Here is a 24,790-nt window from a genome sequence, read left to right on the forward strand (position 1 = left end):
ATATTACTGTTCCTTCAGTGTTGCTGGGTCAAGATCCTGGAAATCCCTCCCTTAGTGCATTGTGGGTTTATCTAAAGCACCTGGACTGCAGTGATTCAAGAAGGCAGCTCACCATCACCTTGCAAAGGGCAGGATTGTGGCTCAGTGGTTAGTGCTGCTATATCACAGCATCAGGCAACTGAGTTCAATTCCACCTTGGGAAGGCTGAATGTGTTTGTTTGCACATTTTCCTCATGTCTGAGTGAGTTTCCTCCACACAGTCAATAGATGTGTAGCTTAAGTAGATTAGCCATGCTAAATTACACGTAGTGTCTAGGGATGTGCAGGCTTGGTGGGTTAGCCATGGGAAATGCAGCATTGGAGGAATGGGGTTGGTCCAGATAGGATGGTCTTTGGTGGGTTGGTGTGAACTTGATGGGATGAATGGCCTGCTTCCACCCTGCATAATAATTCCATGATTCTCAAGACCAACTAGGAATGTGTAATAAATGCTGGCCCACACAGCAATGCTCATGTCCTCAGTGTGAGTTTAAAACAAAAAGACCATCTTCACCGCTTAATATTCAATCAGTCTTTATGTCAATGTGGAACTATGATTCTCATTAATACATACAGTAAGTAGTTAAGGCCTCAGCACAGAATCCTTGTAGAACACCACTCGTCACTTTCGTTCTCTGTTTTCTGTCACTAAACCAGCCTCTGAACCAAGTCAAACATTCATCTTCAATCCTATGGGTTTTCACTTTGGTCAGCAGACTCTTTTGTGGAAAATAATTAAGTACTTCTGAAAGTTGATAAGATTATACGTCCTATCGACTATTTTAGTTAATGCATTTGGTTCATCAGTCAGAACCGACCCATCACAAATCTATGTGGGCTATTTCCAATTCTCCACATGTTCATTCTCTCGGCTGTTAATTATAGATTCCAATGAAACTCCCAAAAGAGATGTTAGATTCACCAGGATATAATTTCCTTGGTTCCCGCTGTCATCTTTCTTGAGCCCGTGGAGTTACAACAAGACATTTTCCAAACTAAAGGAATGGTTGCTGCTTTGGAACCTGATGGGAAAAGCTTCTGAAACTTCTTCACCTCCCCCTCCCCACTTCCTTTAAGCCCCTGAGGTCCTGGAGGTCTGTCAGCCTTTCGAGCTGCTCACTCTCCAATGATGTTTTTCTGGCATGTATCAAGTTTTGTGAATTCCAGTCTTCAGTTCATTACTAACCCCCTGGAATGGAAGCTGCATTATCCCGTTCCTTGACTATGAAGACTGACACAACTAATTATTGTACATATCGGCCATTCCCTTTGTCTCATTCATGGAATTCCCAGTTTGTTTTTAAAGGGCTCACATTGCACTAGACTCCCCCCTTGATTTTCTAACGTTACCATTAGCCCAGTTCTCTGCATTCCTGTTATCTCTTCCGAAGTGAACTCACTCACACTTTTCCGCATTAAACTCCACTTGCCACTTCTCCGCCCAATTCTGCATCTTATCTATGCCCCTCTGTAACCCACAACATCGTTCAGCACAATCTACAACTCGGCTTACCTTAGTGTCATTCGTGAATTTACTAACCAATCCTTCTGAAACAACAGCCAGATCATTTATAAACATGACAAACTGCAGTGGCCTCAATATAGATCCTTGCAGCACACCACTGGAACTGAGCTCCAGGATGAATATTTTCTATCAACCACCACACTCTGTCTTCTTTCAGCTCACCAATTTCTGATCCAATTCATAAAATCACCTTCAGTCACAAAGCTCTGTATTTTGTGCAATACGTGGAATGCGTGGAATCTTATCAAATGCCTTACTGAAATCCATATACACTACATCAACCACTTTAACTTCATCCACCATTTTTATCATCTTCTCGAAGAACTCATTCAGGTTAGTTAGGCACGACCTGCCCTTCACAAAACCATGTTGACTATCTCTAATCAAATTATTCCTTTCCAGATGATTATGAATCCTATCTCTTATAATCTTTTCCAACACCTTACCCACAACGAAAATAAGATTCACTGGCCTATAAGTACCAAGGTGGTCTCGACTCTCCTTCTTAAACAAGGGAACACCATTTGCTATTCTCCAGGCCTCTGGCACTGCTCCTATTGACAATGATGACATAAAGATTAAAGCCAAAGGCTCTGCAATCTCCTCCTGGCTTCCCAGAGAATCTGAGGATAAATCCCATCTGGCCCAGTTGTTTTGTCTGTTTTCAGATCTTCCAAAATTGCTCAAACCATCTCGTTGTCAACCACAATCCCGTCTAATCTAGTAGCCTGTATCTCCATATTCTCACTACCATTGCCGTTTTCCATTGGGAATGCTGATGAAAAGTACTCATTAAGCGCTTCCCCAATATGCTCAGGTTCCACATACAACTTCCCACAACTATCTTTAGATTGGCACTAATCCTACTCCAGTCATTCTATAATTCCTGATATACCTATGGAAGACCTTAGGGTTTTCCCTGAACCTGTCAACCAACAACTTCTCATGTCCCCTCTTGGCTCTTCTTTGCCTTCCCTTTTGATTTTTTTTGGCTAACTTATAACTCTCAAGGCCCCAAACTGAGCCTTCACGCCTCATCCTTGCATAAACCGCTTTCTTCCTCTTGACAAGAGCTTCAATTGGTTTTGTAAACAACGGCTCCGTCTCTCAACAACTACCTCCCTGCCTGATAAGTATATACTTATCAAGGAGCCACAGTAGCTGTTCCTTGAATAAGCTCCACACTTGAAGTGTATCCACCAACTGCAGTTTCCTTCCCCATCCCATGCATCCTAAATCTTGCCTAATCGCATCATAATTACCTTTCCCCCAGTTATACCTCTTTCCCTGCAGGAAATACCTATTACTGTCCACTGCTATTCCAACCATAACCGAACTGTGGTCACTATCGCCAAAATGTTCACTGACCTCCAAATCTAACACCTGGCCAGGTTCATTCCCCAGTACCAAATCCAATATGGCATCACCCCTTATTGGCCTGTCTACACACTGTGTCAGGAAACCCTCCTCCTCAAATTGAACAAAACTGACCCATCTAAATTACTTGAACTATAGAATTCCCAGTCAATGTTGGGGAAGTTAAAGTCCCCCATAACAACTACCCTGTTACAATCAATCCTATCGAGAATCATCTTTGCCATCCTTTCCAAACATTCCTGGAACAATTTGGAGGCCTATAGAAAACTCCCAACAGGGTGACCTCTCCTTTCCTGTTTCTAACTTCAGCCAAAACTGCGTTAGTGGATGAGTCCTCACATGTTATCTCAGCTGCTGAAATACTGCCCTTAATTAACACACTCCTCCCTCTTTTACGAATTTCTGTGTTCTTGCTGAAACATCTAAATTCTGGAACCTGCAACAACCATTCCTGTCCCTCCTCTATCCATGTCTCTGAAATGGCCACAATGTTGAAAACTCAGTTACCTACCAATGCTGCAAGTTCACCACCTTATTCCGGATGCTCCTGGCGTTGAAGTATACACATTTCAAACCAACACGCTGATTTCCGGTGCCATTGTGCGACATTGTTAACCTATCCCTGACCTCACTACCCTCAAAATCCTGTACACTGGGACTACAATTCAGGTTCCCTTCCCCCGCTGCATTAGTTTAAACTCCCCCGCGAAGACCATTATCAAACGTTCCCACCCAGGATATTGGTACTCCTCTGGTTTAGATGTGGACCATCCTGTTCGTAGAGGTCCCACTTTCCCCAGAAAGAGTTCCAATTATCCAAGAATCCAAAAGACTCCCTCCTGCATCATCCCTGCAGCCACGTGTTCAGCTTCACTCTCTCCCTGTTCCAGGCTTCACTAGCATTTAGCACGGGCAACAAACCAGAGATAACAACTCTGTTTGTTCTAGCTCTAAGCTTCCACCCTAGTTCCCTGAATTCCTGTCTTAAATCCCTACCTTTCTTCCTACCTATGTTGTTGGTGCCTGTGTGGACCACGAATTGGGGCTGCACCACCTCCCCCTCAAGAATCCCAAAAACATGATAAGAGACATCACGTACCCTGGTACTTGGGAGGTAACACACCAATCGTGAGTCTCTCTCGTTCCAACAAAATGAGAGAGTTCTGGCTGCCATGTTCTGGCTGCCCCCCAAAGTGGCCATTGGTGAGGATACCTTGAGAATACAGGGCTCTGTTCTGGTGTTCCTGTTACAGGAACAATGTTGTTCTACGTGAAAGGGGGCAAAAAAGATTTGCAACAATGTAGCCGGTGTTGGAGGGTTTGACCTGTAGGGAGAGGCTGAATAGATTGGGACTATTTTCTTTGGAGCAGTGGAGGCTGAGGGGTGACCTAATAGAGGTTTATAAAATCATGAGGGGCATCGATAGCCAAGGTCTTTTCCCAGGGCATGTGAGTCCAAAACTAGACGGCATAGGTTTAACGTGAGGGGAAGGGTTTGTAAGGGATCTGAGTGGCAACGTTTTCATGCAAAGGATGGTGCATGCATGGCATGAACTGCCAGAGAAAGTGGTGGAGGCTGGTACAATTACAACATTTCAAAGGCATCTGGATGGATTAATGAATTGGAAGGGTTTTGAGGGATATGGGCCAAATCCTGGCAAATGGGATGAGATTAATTTAAGATATCTGTTTGACACAGATGCGTTGAACCGAAGGGTCTGTTCCGTGCCGAATAACTCTCTGACTAACTCTCTGGTTTAAATAGACAAAGCTTCTGAGACAGAGGTGACAGTGTTCCCACTGACCAGGTTCCATTTCGTACAGGGCACTGTTGTCAGCTGGATGGTTGGGAGTTTGAGCTGATTTTAAGCTGTATTTTGGAGAGGAGTAAGCAACCTTTTTTAACAAAGCCTCCAGAAATGTGAAGGTGACATTTATGAGTAATTCAGAGCAATGATCTACTCAGTTATTTTGACTCCTGGGGCCTGCTGAGTACCAAAACTCAGCATTTAGGGATTGCTGAGAAATATCTTCATTGACTTGGACATTAATTGTACTTTTCAGGTTCCACAGTTTAATGAAGAGCCCAGAAGATTATAGCTTTGGGTTATTTCCCGATCTCATTGTTGCTGTCTACAAGGCTGTGAAGAACACAGAGTAGAAGAAGTACATTCCAAAAGAATAAAGGCTGCTCCTGTCTTCAAAGGGTTGCCATCTCTTGAATGGGTATGAGACAGAACCACGTGCATGCTTCAGGGCTAGAATGGAGAGAAGGAACCTACATTTGTATCACAGAATCCCGATAGTGTGGAATCTCACTCACCCATTCTACATTTTCCCTGACAACTGCACCTAACCTACACATCTCTGAACACCATGAGCAATTTGGCATGACCAATTCACCTAACCTGCACAGCTTTGGACTGTGGGACAAACCAGAGCACCCGGAGGAAACCCACGCAGATACAGGAAGAATTTGTAAACTCCATACAGACAGTCGCCGAAGGCTGGAATTGAACCCAGGTTGCTGGCACAGTGAGGCAGCGGTGCTAACCACTGAGCCTCCGTGCTGCCTATTTTTGCTTGCTGTCATGTCTGCTTCATGACTTGTTAATGTGTTTTATTGTTTTAAATAAACCAACTTACAAAGTTAATGGATTGATTATGGGACCATTATCTTTAACCTGTCATGGTGAAAGGCTGGAGGAAACACTGTGCAAAGGAGGCCGATTGCACAAGCAGATTAGTCTGCTGGTAGAAAATACAAGGCACAGTCTTTTTTAATGCGAAGGTGTATGAGGCAACATATTGGCAGGGAACAAAAGTAGGCCACCCGGCCCTTTGATCCTGCTCCCCCATTCAATAAGATCATGATTGATCTGATTTTAACATCAACTCTACATTCTACGACAATGTTCAATCCCTTCAGTCATCAAGAATCTATCTACCTCTTCCTAGGGTAAATATAGGGTAGGGGAATGGGTCGGGATTAGTTTGTGTAGACTTGTTGGGCTGAAGGGCCTGTTTCCACACTGGAGGGATTCTGAATTCTGCATCCACTGCCTTTTAAGGAAGGGAATTCCAAAGACTGACAACCTCTGAGAGTAAAAACATGTTTCCCAATCTCTGTTTTGAATGGACTCTCCCTTCATTTTAAACAGTGATCTCTCATTCTGGATTCTCCCACAAGAGGCTTTCCACATCCACCCGGTCAAGTCCCCTCAGGATCTTGCATGTTTCAATGAAGTCTTGCATTCAGTTTCCCCTCACAACAGACTCATTCTATGAGCTTTCCAGATGACTTGCTGTATCTACATACTAACCTTCTGTGATTAATGCACAGAGACCCAGATATGGTTCTGGGAACACAAACAAAAATCCTATCATGGCAGATGATGGAATTTGAATTCAGTTTTTTAAGATCTGCAATTAAGAGTCTAATGATGACCACGAACCTATGTCGATTGTCACATAAATCCATCAGGTTCATTAATGTACTTTAGGGAAGGGAACTGCCATCCTTCATTGGTGTGGCCTACATGGGAATCAAATTCCACAGCAATGTGGTTGACTGTTCACTGCCCTCTGGGGGATTTAGGGGTGGGCAATAAATACTGTGTGAGTCAGTGACGTTCTCATCTCGTCAATGAATGAAAAAGAAAAATCTGACGATAAATTATCAACATGAGGATTAATTGTAATTAATCCTTTGTAATGAATGAGCGGCCTTTGTTACAGGCCCTCATTATCTCCTGATTTATTCTCTTTCCCACCATAAAGCTACTGTTAAGAAGGATGGAGACCATTCCTATCAGCCCTTGGATCTCTTCCGTATTTGTGATGCTTTCCAGAACACAAGTGACTTCCTGCTCCAGCCTCCATTCCTCACCCTCAACCTGTTCTCCCTCTCTCCACTCCTGACCTCTCACACTGTTCTGCCGCCTCCGCTCCTCATCCAGACCTGTTTAAGACCAGGGGTCATAAGATTACGGTGAACGCATTTTTTTGACCCAGCGTGTGGTAGGTATATGGAACATGATGCCTGAGAGGCTGAAAATCTCACAACCTTTAAAAAACATTTGGATGAGCACTTATAATGCCAGGGCATAATCGGCTCCAGACAACTGTGGGTAAATGGGATTGGTGTAGTTTAGTGTGTGGTGGTCGACATTGACGTGGTGGGCCATAGGACCTATTTCTGTTAGTAAATTATAAGGAAAGATAGGTAACAAGCACAGCTCCCTGCTGGGGTGGTGAAGGGGAGGTGTGGCCACTGGTCAGAGAGCAAAGACGTAAGAACAGAAGGAGTGGACCCAATTAAAATGGAAGGGGAGTAGTGTGGGGGAATCTGTGAATGGATACTTATCCATCTGACAGAGTGACCTCCACCTGGCAATCTATTATATGCTACATAGAAACATAGAGGATAGGAGCAGGAGCAAGCCATTTGGCCCCTCCAGCCTGCAATGCCATTCAATATGATTGTGGCTGATCTTCAAGCACATTACTGTAATCCCTCCCTACCCCATATCCCTTGATTCTTTAGCCACAAGAGCTATATCTATCTACTTCTTGAAAACGTAATGTTTTGGCCTCAACCACTTTCTCTGACAGAATTCCACAGGTTAACCACTCTCTGGGTGAAAAAAACTTTTCTCATCTCTATCCTATAGAGTTTTCCCCTTAACCTTAAACTATGAGCCCTGATTCTGGACTCCCCCACGATTGGGAACAGCCTTCTTCCCTCTAACTTGTCTCGTCCTGTTCCAATTTTATAGCTTTCCACAAGATTCCCTTCCTTCATTCTTCGAAACTCCAGTGAACACAAAACTCACCAACTCAACCTCTCTTTATACGTCAGTCCTGCCATCACTGAAATCAAATGGCATTCAGTAATTAATATTACTCAGCCCATTGTGGAATGTTGTGGAAATTAAATTGACTCGACTCAACTATTAGCAAGACCAACCAAAAAGAGCTTTATTAATTTTTTTTAACCTCTGTATTGCAGAGGGACCACATGCACTTGACAAAAATGCCTTGTGCAAAGGCCCTGAGTATAATTCAGATATTCACTTTAAACTGTTTCTTATCACACTCTCAAGGACAAAGACGGTGAAGATTTGTGTTGTTATTCTTTTCATTCCCTTGTTGTGGACATACTGTTCTTATATTTTTCTCTTGTTGAATGTTTACAAAATTCCGCAGAGACAAGCTGTCCCTCGACGGCAGACTTCAGCAAAGTGTCAGAAAGTTTTAATTTTAGTCGAGCACTGTCTTTCAGATTCCTGAGTAAATGTTAATTTTGTTAATTTTCCATTACATGGAACACAGACTTTGTAGGTCAGGGTTAGAAGACAATCATTGCTGGTTCTAAAATTCAGGCTTCGGGTGCAGTAATCTCAATGGAATCATTGGATACAATCGTACAACAGCAGAAAGATGGGAGGTGTAGATAGAGGGTGCAGACAGTGGTGTAGACAGTGGGTGTAGATGGTGGGCGCAAACAGAGGGACTAGACAGTGGCTGTGGACACTGGGTGCAGGCAATGGGTACAGACGGTGGGTGCAGACCGAGCGTGAAGACGGTGGGAGCAGATGGTGTTGTGGACAGAAGGTCCAGACGGTAGTTGCAGATGGTGGTATAGACAGTGGTGTAGACATGAGCAAGACCTTGCGTGGTGATCACATGGGTGGCTGTATGGAATCACACAGAGAGCAGCCAGTGAGTCTGACACAGTCAGGGACACCGCGTGGTGCTGACAGTCATGCTGCTGGTGGTAAAGGTTGCATTTCAACTGGAACTGCACTCCCTCCCTACACACTCCCCTCTTGTCCCCACATACCTCACTACAACCCCTGTAGATTCCATTCAGCAACCTGCGCCCTCGCTCAGTCTCCATTGACCGTGTCTCCATTAGCCTTAACCCTCCTCCCAAGCACTTACTTGGGCCTTCACTGAAGCTTGAGCCATTTCCTCTGACCCTTGACGATGAGTTTGCCATCTTGGAACTGTCTAACCTAGTCACCATTAACCTACACTGCCCTCTCAGCATGGAGCGTAGATTGATACAGCACAGAAAAGGCCCTTTGGCCCATTGTGTCTGCACCGACATAACTACCACTAAAGGCACTCTAATCCCAATTTCCTGCACTTATCCCAAATCCTTGCATGTTATGATATTTAAATGTTGTAAGGTTTCCAACCTCCACTACTTCACTAACAGAGGGTTGTGTGTTTATAAGTTATATCCTGCCAGGCTCACGGAGTTTAACAAAAGCTCAACTATTTGTCATTTTCGTTAATGTTCGATATGGTGGTTCAGTGGTTAGCTCTGCTGCCTCACAGCACCAGGGACCTGGGTTCGATTCCAGCCCGAGGTGACTGTCGTTATGGAGTTGACACGCTTCCCCTGTGTTTGTGTGGGTTTCCTCTGTGTGCTCCAGTTTCCTCCCACAATCCAAAGATGTGCAGGTTAGGTGAATTGGCCATTCTAGAATTGCCACAGTGATCAAGAAGCTGTCAGTCAGGGGAGATGTTTAGTAAATGGGTAGGGGAATGGGTCTTGGGGAGTCTGTCTTCAGAGGGTTGATGTTGGCTTGTTGGGCCAAATGGCCTTTTTCCACACTTTAGAGTCTGTGACAGTCCATTCCAGATTCCCATCACCCAGAATGAAAATCTGATTTCCCAAATCTCATTTGTGATGTCCGGAATGAAACCATTCATTTTGTCTTGTGTCGTTTAGCTCTTGTGCTCCTTGTTCAATAATTTTTTTTCCAATAAAATATGAGTTCCTTGATGGGCTGTTAACCTTGTCCAATCAGGGAGCCCTGGCTGACAGATAAAAAGGGGAGCGTTCTTTCACTGTGTCTCACACCTGCACACACATACTATGGGTGCTGGGGAAAAAATAAGCACTACCGCAGATAGGCGGTAGTGTGGGGGATAAATAAAAAAATACTCCATTTGATGTGAAGGGCACTGCTTGTCAAAAAATAAGAAAGAAAATAAAAGGGGAGCGTCAGAAGGACTGATACTCTGGGACCTGACTCTGAATAACAACCTGCCAACCAATCCCCTCCTTCTGTCACCCTCAATCTCCCCAAGCTTATTCTTGATCCCCTTTCAATCCAGCCTGTGCTGCCTTTGGGAGGGGTTGGCCTTCCCTGCATTCCTAATGAAGAGGCTCATGCCCAAACCATTGATTATCCTGCTCCTTGGATGCAGCCTGACCTGCTGTGGTTTCCCTGCAACACACTCTTGACTCTGATCTCCACCATCTGCAGTCTTCACTTTCTCCTTCCCTCCAGCACCCAGGAAAGTGGATATCATCCCAAAGGAGCATAGTCCCACTCACTCATTACAGACAGAGATGACTGGTGGTGTGTTTAACCAGAGAGACACCACAGCTGAGGCAGGGGGAGTGAAGGTGGCACATTCGTGGTGGTAGCACCCTTCATTAATCCACTGAAATCCCTCTTGGAGCTGCAAGAATTCAACCTCACTCACTGCTCTCCTGCCTTTAAGGTAATATTGCTGCTTCTAGTTTAGAGCTAATTGACCATTGAAATACGACTATGGCGAGTCAGCATTGGCTGAGCAGACAGCCACTACTGCAATGACCCGAGCTCCAGAAAGTCCCCTTGTAATTGGGGAGCACATTAGGGAGCACAGTGTACACTGCCTCAGAAATACCTCCCTCACTGAGGAAACACTCTCAGTATTCAACTTTCTCCGCTGCCATCTCAATTTCACTGTAAATTCTGTGAACTATGATCCTGTCCCACTAGCTGCCCGATGAAGGAGCAGTGCTCCAAAAGCTTGTACTTCCAAAGAAACCTGTTATACGATAACCTGGTGTTGTGTGATTTTTAACTTTGGCCACCTCAATGAGCTGCCATCTCAGACTGAATTGTTTTTCTTCCGAGATTTGACAACATTAAAGCCGAATCTTCAATCCTCATCACAAAGCTCATTCTATACTCATCACTCAGAGACAAATACCTCAGAGACACCTACAGGCAGCACAGATCAACACACTCCCACTCATTGAGATACAAAGTTAAAAATCACACAACACCTGGTTATCGTCCCACAGGTTTAATTGGAAGCACACTAGCTTTCGGAGAGCCACTCCATCATCAGGTGGTTGTGGAGGGCACCCACTTGATGAAGGAGTGGCGCTCCGAAAGCTAGTGTGCTTCCAATTAAACCTGTTGTCTATAACCTGGTGTTGTGTGATTGTAAACTTTGTATGCCCCAGTCAACACCGGCATTTCCAAATCATTGCACTGCCTACAGCCAGTTCAGAATAACACACACACACACACATACAGACGCCTACAGGCAACACTGAGTAACACACACTGAGAGTCAGGCAGTACTGAGTACATGCTCACACTCCATGCTGCCTGTAGGTGTCTCTCTGAATCACACATTGACACTCCCACACTCAGAGTGACACCTACAGGCAGCATTATGTAATACACCAGCACTCAGAGGGACACACAGCCTGCAGTGTCAGTGATTGGCCTCAGATTATTTCAGGTATAACACAGCATGCAGCAAATAGTGCAGAGTGCAATCCCAGCACCTGAGCCTGGACCACAGAGAGAAGAGGGAATGCCTAAGACTGTAATTATTGAGTCCTCACAACTTTCTGTTTCTAGGTTAAAACAAGGACTGCAGATGCTAAAAACCAGAGGCTAGAACAGAGTGGTGCTGGAAAAGCACAGGAGGTTAGGCAGCATCCAAGGAGCAGGAAAATCAAAGTTTTGGGCAAAAGCCCTTCATCAGGAATAGAGCAGGATGCCTGCAGAGTGGAGAGATAAATGAGAGGGGGTGGACAGAAAGTAGCATAGAGTACAGTAGGTGAATGGGGGTGGGGATGGAGGTGATAGGTCAGAGAGAAGTGTGGAGTGGATAGTTGGAAAGAAAGATAAGCAGTTAGGATAGGTCATGAGGATGGTGCTGAGCTGGAAGTTTGGAGGTGGGGTGAGTTGGGAGGAGGGGAAATGAGGAAACTGATGAAATCCACATTGATGCCATGGGATTGAAGTGTTCCGAGGTGGAAGATGAGTTGTTCTTCCTCCAAGCGTCGGGTGGTGAGGGACCGTCGGTGGAGGAGGCCTCGGACCTGCATGTCCTCGGCAGAGTGGGAGGGGGAGTTGAAATGTTGGGCCACAGGGCAGTGGGTTTGATTGGTGTGGTTGTCCCAGAGATGTTCCCTAAAGCGCTCTGCGAGGAGGCGTCCAGTCTCCCCAGTGTAGAGGAGACCGCATTGGGAGCAACGGATACAATAAATGACATTGGTGGATGTGCTGGTAAAAAAGTGATGGATGTGGAAGGCTCCTTTGCTGCCTTAGATAGAGGTGATGGAGGAGGTTGGGTGCAGGCTTTCCAATTCCTGCGGTAGAAGGGGAGGGTGCCAGGAAGGGAGAGTGGGTTGTTGGGGGGCGTGGACCTTACCAGGTAGTCACTGAGGGAATGTCTTTGCAGAAAGCAGGAATGGGTGGGGAGGGCAGTATATCCCTGGTGGTGGAGTCCGTTTGGAGTTGGCAGAAATGTTGTTGGATGATGTGGTTTATTTGTTACGGTTGGAAGGGTGGAGTTCGAGGGCAGAGGGGTAGGATGTGAACGAGATGCATTGGAGCACATCTTTGACCACGTGGAAAGGACAATTGCAGTCTCTAAAGAAGGAGGCCATCTGGTGTGTTCTGTGGTGGAACTGGTCCTCATGGGAGCAAAAATGGCTGAGGCGGAGGAATTGGGAATACGGGATGACAGTTTTGCAAGAGGTAGGTTGGGAAGAGGTGGAATCCTCGGTGTCGGTGGGTTTGTAAAAATGTCAGTGTCAAGTCGGTCATCATTAATGGAGATGGAGTGGTCCAGGAAGGGGAGGGAGGTGTCAGAGATGGTCAAGGTGGTCATTAATGGAGATCTGTTTGGAATCTTATAACATCCACAGATTCCAGATCAAAGGGATCATTTGAAAGTGATTGAGGATTCGCTGCCAGTATCCTCTAAAACGGATGTCTCATTGATTGACAGGCCAATTAGACAATTGTGACAATGCCATGCTGAAATGCAGCCAATCGGCTGAATGGAGTCGTCAATTTCCAAAGCAGACAGAGACAGAGACAGAGACTGAATCTTCATCTTTATTCCCTTTTCAAGATTGAAATTGACAGAAACAGACTGCAATTAACTGCCCAGACAGAGGAAGCTGCTCAAATTCACAGCCACAATGGAGCTTGAGGAAAATAATTGTGGAGATTTTCCCAATAACTTGATAATCCTGTCCCATTAAACAGTGACAAAACCTTAAATTGGAACTGGCGGCTGAGCAGGAAGGAGATCTGGTTTACTGAAGCAGAGAATTTTGAGATTCACATTGTTTTGTACAGCCGACAGTCTCCAGCAACTTCAAGCGATTTTACTTGGCATCACAAGTCAACTCTGTCCCCATCAAACACTCCTAGAATAGGGACAGTATGGGGTTTGACAAAGTGTAAAGCTCTATCTGCACTGTCCCACTGAACTGCCTTCACCCCTGAATCTCAGAAGTGTCTCTGAGCCAGTCCTGAGAAGGAAGAGAGTTGAAATTCAGTGCTGACAATGACCTTTGTCCTGCCAGCTCAGCCCTGTTCTATTTAAAGTTGTGTCTCCTCTGTGGACTGTCTCAAACACTCTAAACACATTCTGATCTCCTGATGCTCTTGCTGAGAGGTGAAGGGAGGGTCACGTGGGTAAGGGCACAGGAGAAGCGAGCGTTGGACTCCCAGTCAGGCCCAGAGAGGGTCAACAGGCTGCTGACACTGTAGGTGCTGTCCGAAGCTCGCAGGTAGTTGCTGGTCTGAAACCCGTCCGAAATGACTGCACCATCCTTCTTCCACTGCACCTCCAGCTCATCGGGATAGAAGTGATTGGCAAGGCACACCAGGGTGGCAGTGCCCTTGGCATTGATCTGCTCAGGGGAGGGGGGCAGCAGGGTCAGCTTGGGCTGAGAGTTCTCACGGCCTGAAAGACAAGAGAAACAATTTTAGTCTCTGCCATTTGAAGGGATTTCAACTCTCAGAATATTCACTGACAAAATGTTTGAACATTTGTCGCCAATACCTAACAAATCCCATAAATGAATAGGTATTGTTCAAATTGCTTCTTGGGATGTGAGTGTCACTGGAGTCACATGGTAAGGATGGCAGTTTCCTTCCCTAAAGGACATTAGGGAATCAGATGGCTTTTTCCTGACAATCAACAATTGTTTCATGATCATCATTAGACACTTAATTGCAGAATTTTTTAATTGAATTCACATTCCACCATCTGCTGTGGCAGGATTCTAATCCTGGCCCCCAGAACATTAATCTGGATCTCTGCATGAACAGCTCAGCGATAGTACCTTTAAATCATCACCTCCTTTATCTTATTTTTAGTTGAGAGTGAAAGCTAGAAGTTTGTTTCTGAACAGGGTGATGAGGAAAAGCACAACTGAAAGACACCCAGTTCATCCCAAAAAGGATTAGTTCCTTGAAAGTGGAGTTGCAGGTTGTTGGGGGGGGGGGGGGAGGGGGTTGATGAAGTCATTTGGCATGCTTTCCTTTATTGGGCAGTGCATTGAGTATTCGAGTTGGGAGCTGTTACACCTTTACAGGATATTAGTTTGGCCCCTTTTGGAATATTGTGTGGAATTCCGACCTCCCAGCTGTAGGAAAAATGTTGGGAATCTTAAAAAGGTTCAGAAAAGATTTCCAAGGATGTTGCCAAGTTGGAGGGATTGAGCAATCAGGAGAGGCTGAATAGGCTAAGGCTATTTTCTCTGGATTGCTGGAGGCTGAGGGATGATCATATCGAGGTTTCTAACAGCATGGGGGGCATTGATCAAGTGAAGAGAGAAGGTATTTTGGTCAGAGTGAAGGAGTCCAGAACTAGACAGCACAGGTGGAAAGTATCAGGAGAACAATTTAAACGGGAACTAAGTCATAACTTATTCCTGCCGAGGGCGGTACATTTTTGGAATGAGCTGCCAGAGGAAGTGGTGGAGGCTGGCATGATAACATTTAAAAGGCATTTGGATGGGTATGTGAATAGGAAGGGTTTAGAAGGATATGCGCCAAATGCTGACAAATGGAACTAGATTAATTTAGTTTATCTGGTCGGCATGGACGAATTACACAGAAGGATCTATTTCTGTGCTGTACATCTCTCTGACACTATGATTCTATGTCTCTGTGGTTGGCGTGGATGAGTCAGATCGAATAGTCTGTTTGCTTGCCGTACATCACTATGACTCTATTTGTGTTTCAATCAAGCCCTCACTACCTCAGACTCTCCCAAAGACAGTTACACTTTTCTTGAAAACCAGTCACCGTTGCAATTTCAGGAAAGGGGCAGCCAATTTCTACACAGCAAGGTCCCACTGGAAGCAATGAAGTCAAAGAGCATTCTTCTAGATTTTGGTTCAAGGATAAATATTGTCCTGAACTCAACCCAAAAAGAAGGTAATTTGGTTCAGCTGGATGGAAAATGAGAAGATGGAAGGTAAAGGAGAAGGTAGGATTACTGGTTAGTGGTGGGATTGATTGTGACCAGAAAATAAAAGGAAGGGACGGAATCTTGGAATATCAAAGGGATCATAAAAGTGCAGGGAAAATCAATAATAGATCAAACGTAAAGACTTTGTGTCTAAATGCACGAAGCATTCCGAGTAAGGGAGAAAAATGATGTCACAAGTCAAGGTAAATTGAGTTTCCAAGGAATTTAAACTAGTTAAAGTAGGGCTCAGGAGAGATTATTCAATATTCTAGAAGATGTAATAGGACTGAGAGCATGGAAAGGATCAGTAATCAAATGTCATTCACAGAAGATAAGAGGACAATGATGGGAAGGAGGGCAGTCAATACAGGTCTGAGGGTGTTGTACTTAAATGCATACAGTATACACAATGAGCTTGTCGTGCAGATTGAAACTGGCAGGTACGATGTTGTGGGTATCACAGAGACATGGCTGTAAGGGGATCCGGACTGGGAACTAAATATCCAAGGATCCATGTCCTATCAAAAGGACAGGTAGATGGGCAAAGGGGCAAGAGTTTCCTTGTTGGTAATAAATAAAATTAAATCAATAGCAGAAGTGATGCAGTCAGAAGGTGTAGTATCTGTGGGGGTAGAGTTGAGGAACGCAACAAATAAAGAATCTGATGCAAATTATGTCCAGGTCTCCAAACAGTAACCAGGGTGTGGGGAAGGAAATCAATCAGAGAACAGAAAAGGATAAAAACAACGACTGCAGATGCTGGAAACCAGATTCTAGATTAGAGTGGTGCTGGATTGACACAACAGTTCAGGTAGCATCCGAGGAGCAGTAAAATCAACGCTTCGGGCAAAAGTCCTTCATCAGGAATACAGGCAGACAGCCTGAAGGGTGGAGAGAAAATTGAGAGGAAGGTGGAGGTGGGGAGAAAGTAGCATAGAGTACAATGGGGGTGGGAGGATGGAGTGGATAGGTGGAAAAGAAGATAGGCAGGTAGGACAAGTTATGGAGACAGTGCTGAGCTGGAAGTTTGGAACTGGAGACAGAAAAGCCATATACAAAATGTTATGGCAGACTTCAAAGGATAGGTGGACTGGGTAGCGCATCTCAACAAAAGGATATCATGGAATGTCTACGAGATGGTTTTTGAACCAGCTTGTGGTTGATCATTTGGAACAGGCAGTTTTGGATTGAGTGATGTGTAATGAGGCAAACTTGGTTAGTGAGCTGAAGATGTAAGCATCCCTCTGGATAAGTGACCATAATATGATAGAATTCCCCAAGTAGTTTGAGTGGGAGAAGCTGCAATCAGAAGCAACAGTATTTCAGTTGAGTAAAGGTAAGTCCAAAGACATGAGGAAGGAGCTGACCAGAGTTGATTGGAAGGGAAGCCAAGCAGGTAAGATGGTGGGGCAGCAAACAGCAGAGTTTCTGGTAATTCAGGAAGCAGAGTAGGAATTCCTCCTGAAAAAGAAGAAACAGACTAAGGGGAGGACAAGGCAATCATGGCTGATAAGGGAGGTCAAGGACAGCATAAAAGCAAAAGGAAAAGGCATACAATGTGGTAGAGAATAGTGGGAAGTCAGAGGATTAGGAAGTCTTTAAAAAGCTGTAGAGGATAACTAAAAAAAAAATACTCAGGGTACCGAAGGTGAAATGTGGGGGAAAGCGAGCCAGTAATATAAAAGAAAATTGCAAGAGTTTCACAAGATTTATAAAAGTGAAGAGGGAGGCAGAAATAGACTCTGGAAAAAGAATAATAGGAAATGAAGAAAAAGCCGAGGAATTGAATTCATACATTACATCAGTCTCCACAATGGAAATCACCAGCAGTGTCCCAGTACTTCAGGACTGTCAGGGGGCAGAGGGGAATGTAGTGACCATCACTAAGGAGGAGGTACTGGGGAAGCTGAAAGGTCTGAATGTGGATAACTCACCCAGACTGGATGAATTACACCAGTGTGTTCTGAAGGAGATCACTGAGGAGATTAAGGGGACACTGGTGATGATCTTTCAGGAATCAATGGAGTCAGGGTGTGGAGGTATTTTCTAAATAAGGAAAGCATTTGGAGATCTAAAGCATAAACCTCATTCAGGTTTCTCTTAAGGTTAACAGGCAGGTCCAGTTTGTGCTTGGGAAGGCAAATGAAATGATAGCATTCATTTCAATAGGTCCAGAATACAAGAGCAGAGATGTCCTGCTGAGGCTGAGTAAGGCTCTTTTCAGACTGAATTTGGAGTTTTGTGATCAGATTTGGGACACATATTCTAAGAAACAATGCGCTGGCATTGAAGGGGTTTACAAGAATGATCCTGGAGATGAAGGGCTTGTCATATGAGGCGTGGTTGAGGACTCTGGGTCTGTACTCAATGGAGTTTAGAAGGATGAGGAGGGATCTTATTGAAATTTACTGAATTCTGACAGGCCTGTATAGAGTGGATGGGGAGAAGATGTTTCCAAAAACAGGAGAGACTAGATAACCAAGGCAAAGCCTCAGAATGAAGGGCCGACCGTTTCAAGCTGAGATGAGGAGGATTTTCTTCAGCCAGAGGGTTAGTGATCTGTGGAACTCATTGCTACAGAGGGCAGTGGAGGCCAAGTCACTGAGTGTATTTAAGACAGAGATAGATAGGTTCATGATTGTTAAGGGGATCGAACGTTCCTGTGTAGTAGGCAGGAGAATGGGGATGAGAGGCATATCTGCCAAGATCAAATGGCAGAGTAGATTCAATGGGGTGAATGGCTGATTTCTGCTCCTATTTCTTAAAGCCTTCTGGGGAGTTTCCCCAAAACCCTGGAACACTGAACCCACTGGACTGTGAGCCCTGCTGGAGCTGGTTGTCATCAGAACTCTGCAAAGAGATAATCCAAAAGTGGAAAGAGTGTGCATCCATGTGGGAACTTCAAAATGTTTCCCAGCTCCTGGAATACAATGATTACAGGAAGTGTGGTCAGTGACAGCAGTTGGAGCTCCAGGTTTCGGAGCTTGAGCAGCAGCTGGTGTCAGTGCGGAGAGTCCATGAGGCTGACAGCTCCATGGAGAGCACATTTCTAGATGTGGTCACTCTGCAGCTTCAGAGTATGCAGGGAGAGAGGGAATAGGGAGCAGCAGACAGTCCAAAAGGACCAGGCAGCGAGGACAGAAATTCCCTGTGTGCATTCCATTCTACAACCAATATTCAGTTCAGAATCCTGATGAGAATGATGGTTCATCTGGGGAGTGCAGCCAGAGGCAAGCTCATGGCACCACGGGAGACTCAGCTGTACGGCGGGGGGGGGGGGGGCACAAGGAAGACTGGAAGAGTGATAGTGAGAGGAGATTCGAGAGTGATGGCAATCGATAGGTGTTTGTGCAGCTGCAGATGGGAATCCAGGATGGTGTGTTGTCTCCCTGGTGCCATAGTCAAGGATGTAACTGACCATCTGCAGAGCACCCTGAGGGGAGACGAGGAACAGGCAGCAGTCGTGGTCCACATCGGTTCTCGTGACAAAAGGAGAAAAGTGGTCTTCAAGTCAGAAGTTCGGGAGCTTCCGAGGGAATTAGCAGCAGAAACTCAAAATAGGAGTCTCGGGATTATTCCTAGTGCCCCATGCAGGTGAGAATAGAATCAGGAGGTGAACACAGGTGACGGTGGGGCTGGAAAGAGGATCCATGAGGGAGGGCATTAGATTCTTGTGAGGTGGCTTACTCATGCTGTTAGAAAGGGTTTAAACTAACTTGGCAGGACTGTAGGAGCGAGGAGGGAATATCAGAGAGGAACACCAAGGTCCACAGAATCCTCAGTGCAGTCAATAAGTCACCTCCTAGTGGGAAGGATGTAGACGAATACAAACGCAAAGAATTTACAGAGACCTGCAAATGTGATAGAATTGTTAAAAATGGGGGATGGGGGTCTTTAGTTTCTGAATATAGTTTCGGGTAGCAGCAGTGCAATGGGCTGAGAGATGCCAGAGTTGGGAGAGTGTGTTCAGGTGAATTTTCAGTCGAGATCGGTGGCTCAGTGGTGGCTCAGGTAGGGCAGCATGGTGGCTCAGTGGTTAGTACTGCAGCCTCACAGTGCTAGGGTCACAGGTTCGATTCCAGCCTTGGAATACTGTTTGTGTGGAGTTTGCACATTCTCCCTGTATATGCGTGAGTTTCCTCTGGGTGCTCTGGTTTCCTCCCACAGTCCAAAGATGTGCAGGTCAGGTGAATTGGCCGTGCTAAATTGCCCACAGTGTTAGATGCATTACTGAGAGGGAAATGGGTCTGGGTGGGTTACTCTTTGGAGGATCGGTGTGGACTTGCTGGGCCAAAGGGTCTGTTTCCACACTGTAGAGAATCTAATCTAATCATTGGCTGTGAAAAGGGCTAAAAATACAATGGAATCTTGACCAACTGGGCCAGTGGGCTGAGGAATGGCAGATGGTGTTTAATTCAGATAAATGTGAGTGCTGTATTTTGGTAAGACACAAGAGATGGGTGAGATCCCAAACAAATATTTCAGGTCAGTATTTATTGTGGAGAATGCTGGGGAATTTGGAAAAATAGTGATGTCTTGAAAAGAGACCACACACAAATGAGGAGACGCAAAAGGTCTTAAAAGACATAAAGGTAGATAAACCCTAGGACCTGATCATGTGTATCCCAGAACATTGTGGGAAACGAGGGAAGAGTTTGCTGGGCAGCTTGCTGAGATATGTGTATCACTGACAACTATGGGTAAGGTGCTGGAGAACCAGAGAGGTTGGCTAATGTTATGCCATTATTTGAGAAAGAGTGTAAGGAAAAGCCATGGAACTAAGGACCAGTGAGCCTGATGTCAGTGCTGGGTAAGATGTTGGAGTGGATTCTGTGGGATAGGATTTACATTCTTTGGATAATCTATGTGGTTTTATGCAGGGGTATTCATGTCTCCTGAATTTGATTGAGGAGGTGACAAAGAAGATTGATGAAGGCAGAACAGAAGACATTGTCTATATGGACTTTAGCAAAGTGTTTGACAAGGTTCCACATGATAGAGTGGTTAGTAAGGTTAGACCACATGGGATCCGGGGGAGTGAGCAATTTGGGTAAAAAAATTGAATTGACGATAGGAGACAGAGAGTGATGTTTAAAAGATTGTTTTTCAGACTGGAGATCTGTGAATATCTGTGTGCCACAAGCATTGGTGCTGGGTTCACTGCTTTTGTCATTTAAAGAAATGATTTGGATGTGAATATAGGAGTTACAGTAAGTTTGTGGATGACATCAAAAGTGGCGGGAAGTGGATAGTGAATAAATTCATCTCAGGGTTCAGCGGGACCTTGATCAGATGGGGCAATGGGCAGAGGTGTAGCAAATGGAGTTCAATTTAGTAAATGTAAGATGTTGCATTTTGGAAAGGCAAACCGGGGCAGGAGTTATACAGTTAATGGTAGGGCCCTGTGGAGTGTTGCTGAAAAAAGAGACCTAGGGGTGAAGATGCAGGTGCATTATTTCTTGAAAGTGTGGTCGCAGGTAGACAGGGTGATGAACAAGGTGATGGGTATACTTGCCTTTATCGGTCACTGCATAGAGTACAGGAGATGGGACATCATGTTGCAGCTGTATAGGAGATTGGTGAGGCCACTTTGGGAACAATGTGAACAATTCTGATCATGTTGCGATAAGAAGGAATGCTGTTAAACTTAAAAAGCTGCAGAAAAGTTTTACAAAGACAAGGCCAGGAATTGGAGGGTTTGAGCGAAAGGGAAAGGCTGAAGAAACTGGGCCTATTTTTCCTGCAGCATCTAAGACCTAGGCGTGACCTTATAAATGTTTATAAAATCATGAGGGACATGGGCAGGGTGTATATCCAAGGTATTTTCCTTGGGAAAGGGATTCCAAAACAAGAGGGTATAGGCTTAAGGTGAGAGGCAAAAGATTCAAAAGGGACCTGAGGGGTAACTTGTCACACAGAGTGTGGTATGTGTATGGATCGAGCTGTCAGAGAAAGTGTTGGAGGCGGATACAATTACAGCATTGAAAACACATTGGGATGGGTACATAGATAGGAAGCCAAATGCTGGTTAATAGGATGAGGTCAGTTTAAGATATCTGGTTATCATGGACAAGTTGAACTGAAAGGTCTGTTTCCACGCTGTATGCCTCCATGACTATGAGAGGCTGGAAAAGCTGAGACCTTTTACTCTGACGCGTAAGAGTCTGAGGAGTGACTTGTAAACCTTATAGAGGTTTATAAGATCATGAGGGTAATAGATAATGTGAATAATTCAGGAAGAAGGTGACATTTTGTAGAAATGGCAAAAAGTACTTCCAAAGATTATTCCAAGGATGAGGAACATTAGTTATGAAGATCTACTGGAGAATTTGGGACTGTCTTCGTTGGAGAAGGCTGATAGATTTATTTGAGGAATTAAAACCAGGAGGGACCTGGACAGAGTAAATCGGGAAAAAATGTTCCCAATTGAGAAAAGAGTGAGACCAAGAGACCACAGATTGAAAGTAATTGGGAAAAGTAACAAAAGTGAGATGGGGAACAACATGTTCAGCCAGTGAGTGGTTAAGGTGTGGAATGCACTGCCTGAGAGTGTGGTGGAGGCAGCTTCAATTGAAACATTCCGAAGGGAATGAGACTGTTAATTTGAAAAGGAACAATGTGCAGGGTGACAGGGAGAAGGCAGGAGAATGACACTCAGTGAATTGCTCATTCAGAGAGCCAGTACAGACAGGATGGGTAGAATGGCCTCCGTGTGCGCTGTTACAATTCTGTGATTGTGTGATTGAGCAGTTAAACCTGGGGGAGGTGGGAGCTCGGTGTCTCACTTTGCTGCTGCTCCTGATGAGGTCAGTGAGACCAGAGACTGGGACAGGGAACCAGAGCTCACATCAAACTCTGCCCATGTCTGTCAGACTGAGACTGACAGGAGGCTACTCACTGATTTCACTCCATGCTTCAGGAATGGGACCACAGGCTGCAAATGGACAGAGCTCCTCCACACGGTGAGTAAAACTGACTGACTTATATCTTGCTACTTAAAGGGGGCAATGGGACTAAAGAAATACAGCAGGACATCCTGTTAGACACAGTGCTCCTCAATCAACCATTTCATTCACTGCAGCCCCCCACTAACACCTTCAACAATTCAGTATTTGTGTTTTAAAAAGCTGCTTCAGTACTGAAAGGGTTAATAACGGAGGATTGAGGTTTACTTACTCAGTCTGAGCTTGGTTCCTTTACCGAACGTGTACCACAGTGAAAGCTCTTCGTGCAGAGGCTGTACAAAAACCTCTGCTCTCTGCTTCCCCCCATCACTCTCAATCTCTCCCTGTCTCAGTCTCTCGTTCACTCTTATCCTCTTTCTGACCCTCTCTTTCTCTCCCTCATTCATGTGTCTTTCTCTCTCTGCCTCTGTGTCTAGCTGGGCTTGGGAGTTTTGTGAAATTTATTTTTCGATATTACATCTTGCAGCTGCTCTTCACGCGTGGCCATGAAGGCTAAGAGGGAAACTTGAGGCCTTCAGTGAGCGGTGGACACCACAGGGACTGGAGTGTGTAGTGGAATGTGACAATCCCAGTATGGGGTAATTTGTTCAGTTTCATTTGCATCCAGCTGTGGATGCGTCAGTTCAAGTGGTGGGACTGTGTGTCCATTATTATACATTTATATAACTGTGGGACATATCAGTACAGGAGGTGGTGCTGTGTGTATTGAGGTTTTTGTATGGCTCTGTATCACTGTGTAGAGGGGGGCTGCTATACTTGTTGTTCTGACAATAATAGTCAGCGACATCCTCATTCTGAACGTTGCTGATTGTCAGGGTGAAACTGGTCCCGGATTGAGTGCCAGTGAATCGATCGGAGACCCCTGTGAATCGATCTGTTGCATAATAGATCAGGAGAGAGGGTTTCTGACCTTCTCGCTGCTGGTACCAACTGAGGTAGTAGCTAATGTCTTGACTGGCCTTACAGGTGATGGTTGCAGTCTGGCCCAGTCCCACTGACAGCACCGGGGGAGACTGGGTCATGATGATGTCCCCACTGATACCTGAGGGGTCAGAGAGAAAAACAGTGAAGTCAGAACTGTCACAGAAAGAGCTTGTCAAATGAGAGATTGTTGGAGACACTGAGCATTCCTCTGGTTTCAACATTTGACCCGCAATCCCAAGTCAGTGGAACTAGAGTAAATAGGGAGCAGCTAAAGATTCAAGTATAAGGAGAGAGTTTTGTACCTGCGACACAGAATGCCAGGGGCCAGATCAGCTGGATGTGTGAAATCATGGTGTATGCTCCTGTCCCTGTGCCTGGTTCCTGATAAACTCTCCCTTCACTGGGCTCTGCTTTATAATGCTGCAGCCTGTGAGAGTCTGACTGGGTGTTCCTCAGTATGTAAATGGCATCAGGCAGAGAGAGCCACGTCAGCCCCCCACACTTCCTCTTCTCTCTCTCTTGTCCTTCCTTTTCATACTTCCTTTCTCCCTTTTCCCTTTTTTCTCTTTCTCACCTTTCTCTTGTATATATTCCTGTTATTCGTTGACTTTCTCCCTCTTTTTCGATTTCCGTCTCCGACTCTGTCCTCTCCCAATTATATAACCACTTCTATCTTTTCCTTTTTACATGTATGTTTGACACTCTGTTTATCTCCATTCCCTTCTGTGTTGGTTGGTCTCTTTCTCTCTCTCTCTCTTTCTTATCATTCATTCTTCTCCTTTACATATATTTCTACCTAATTCCTCACTTGTTCTCTCCTTATCCCCTCAATCTCTAATTGCCTCACTCTCTCTTTGTCTGTCTCCCTCCCTCCGGTCGCTCTCTAACTGATCTCTATAACAGGCGTTATTCCAGGACATTGGGACAGTGAGTCCTGGGGCAGCAATTAAATGCCTCGCCCTCTCTCACTCAATCTCACAATGTACACTTTCTCTCTCTCTCTCTCTCTCTCTCTCTCTCTCTCTCTCTCTCTCTCTGTCTTCTGTCTCTTTCTCAACCAGAAGCACAATGACATGAACAGAATTTAACAAGTCTGTACTAGGCATCAATGATCTAACAACACCAGCTTGGCATTGAATGACAGAGCAGCCTCACAGGGCCCATCCCTATCCCTAATCCTAACCCTACTGCTGCTCCCTGTTTCTATCTTTTTATGTCTGTGTAATCTCCAATCTCTGCCCCTGGATATTGATCCCTCTGCTCATGGAAAACGTTGCATTCCTTTCCACCCTATCTCTGCCCCTCATAATCTTATAGCCCTTCAGCAGGTTCCCTCTCAACCTTCATTGCTCCAAGAGAAACAATCCCAGCCTTTCCAATCCTTCCTCATAGCTCAGACTCTCCAGACCAGGCAGCATCCTGGGAA

The 24,790-nt window shown here is 45.1% G+C and overlaps 1 gene segment (V, D, J or C); it reads right to left on the reverse strand.

Moving 5' to 3' along the window:
- Nucleotides 1-13,083: 13,083 nt before the first annotated feature.
- On the reverse strand, nt 13,084-23,735 carry LOC140479382 (Ig kappa chain V region Mem5-like). The segment is given in 4 exon segments: nt 13,084-13,960; nt 22,652-22,682; nt 23,178-23,482; nt 23,667-23,735. Coding segments are annotated over 4 exon segments (714 nt in total).
- Between the last annotated feature and the right edge of the window lie 1,055 nt (nt 23,736-24,790).

Source organism: Chiloscyllium punctatum, chromosome 7, assembly GCF_047496795.1.
Source record: "Chiloscyllium punctatum isolate Juve2018m chromosome 7, sChiPun1.3, whole genome shotgun sequence".
Taxonomy (NCBI): domain Eukaryota; kingdom Metazoa; phylum Chordata; class Chondrichthyes; order Orectolobiformes; family Hemiscylliidae; genus Chiloscyllium; species Chiloscyllium punctatum.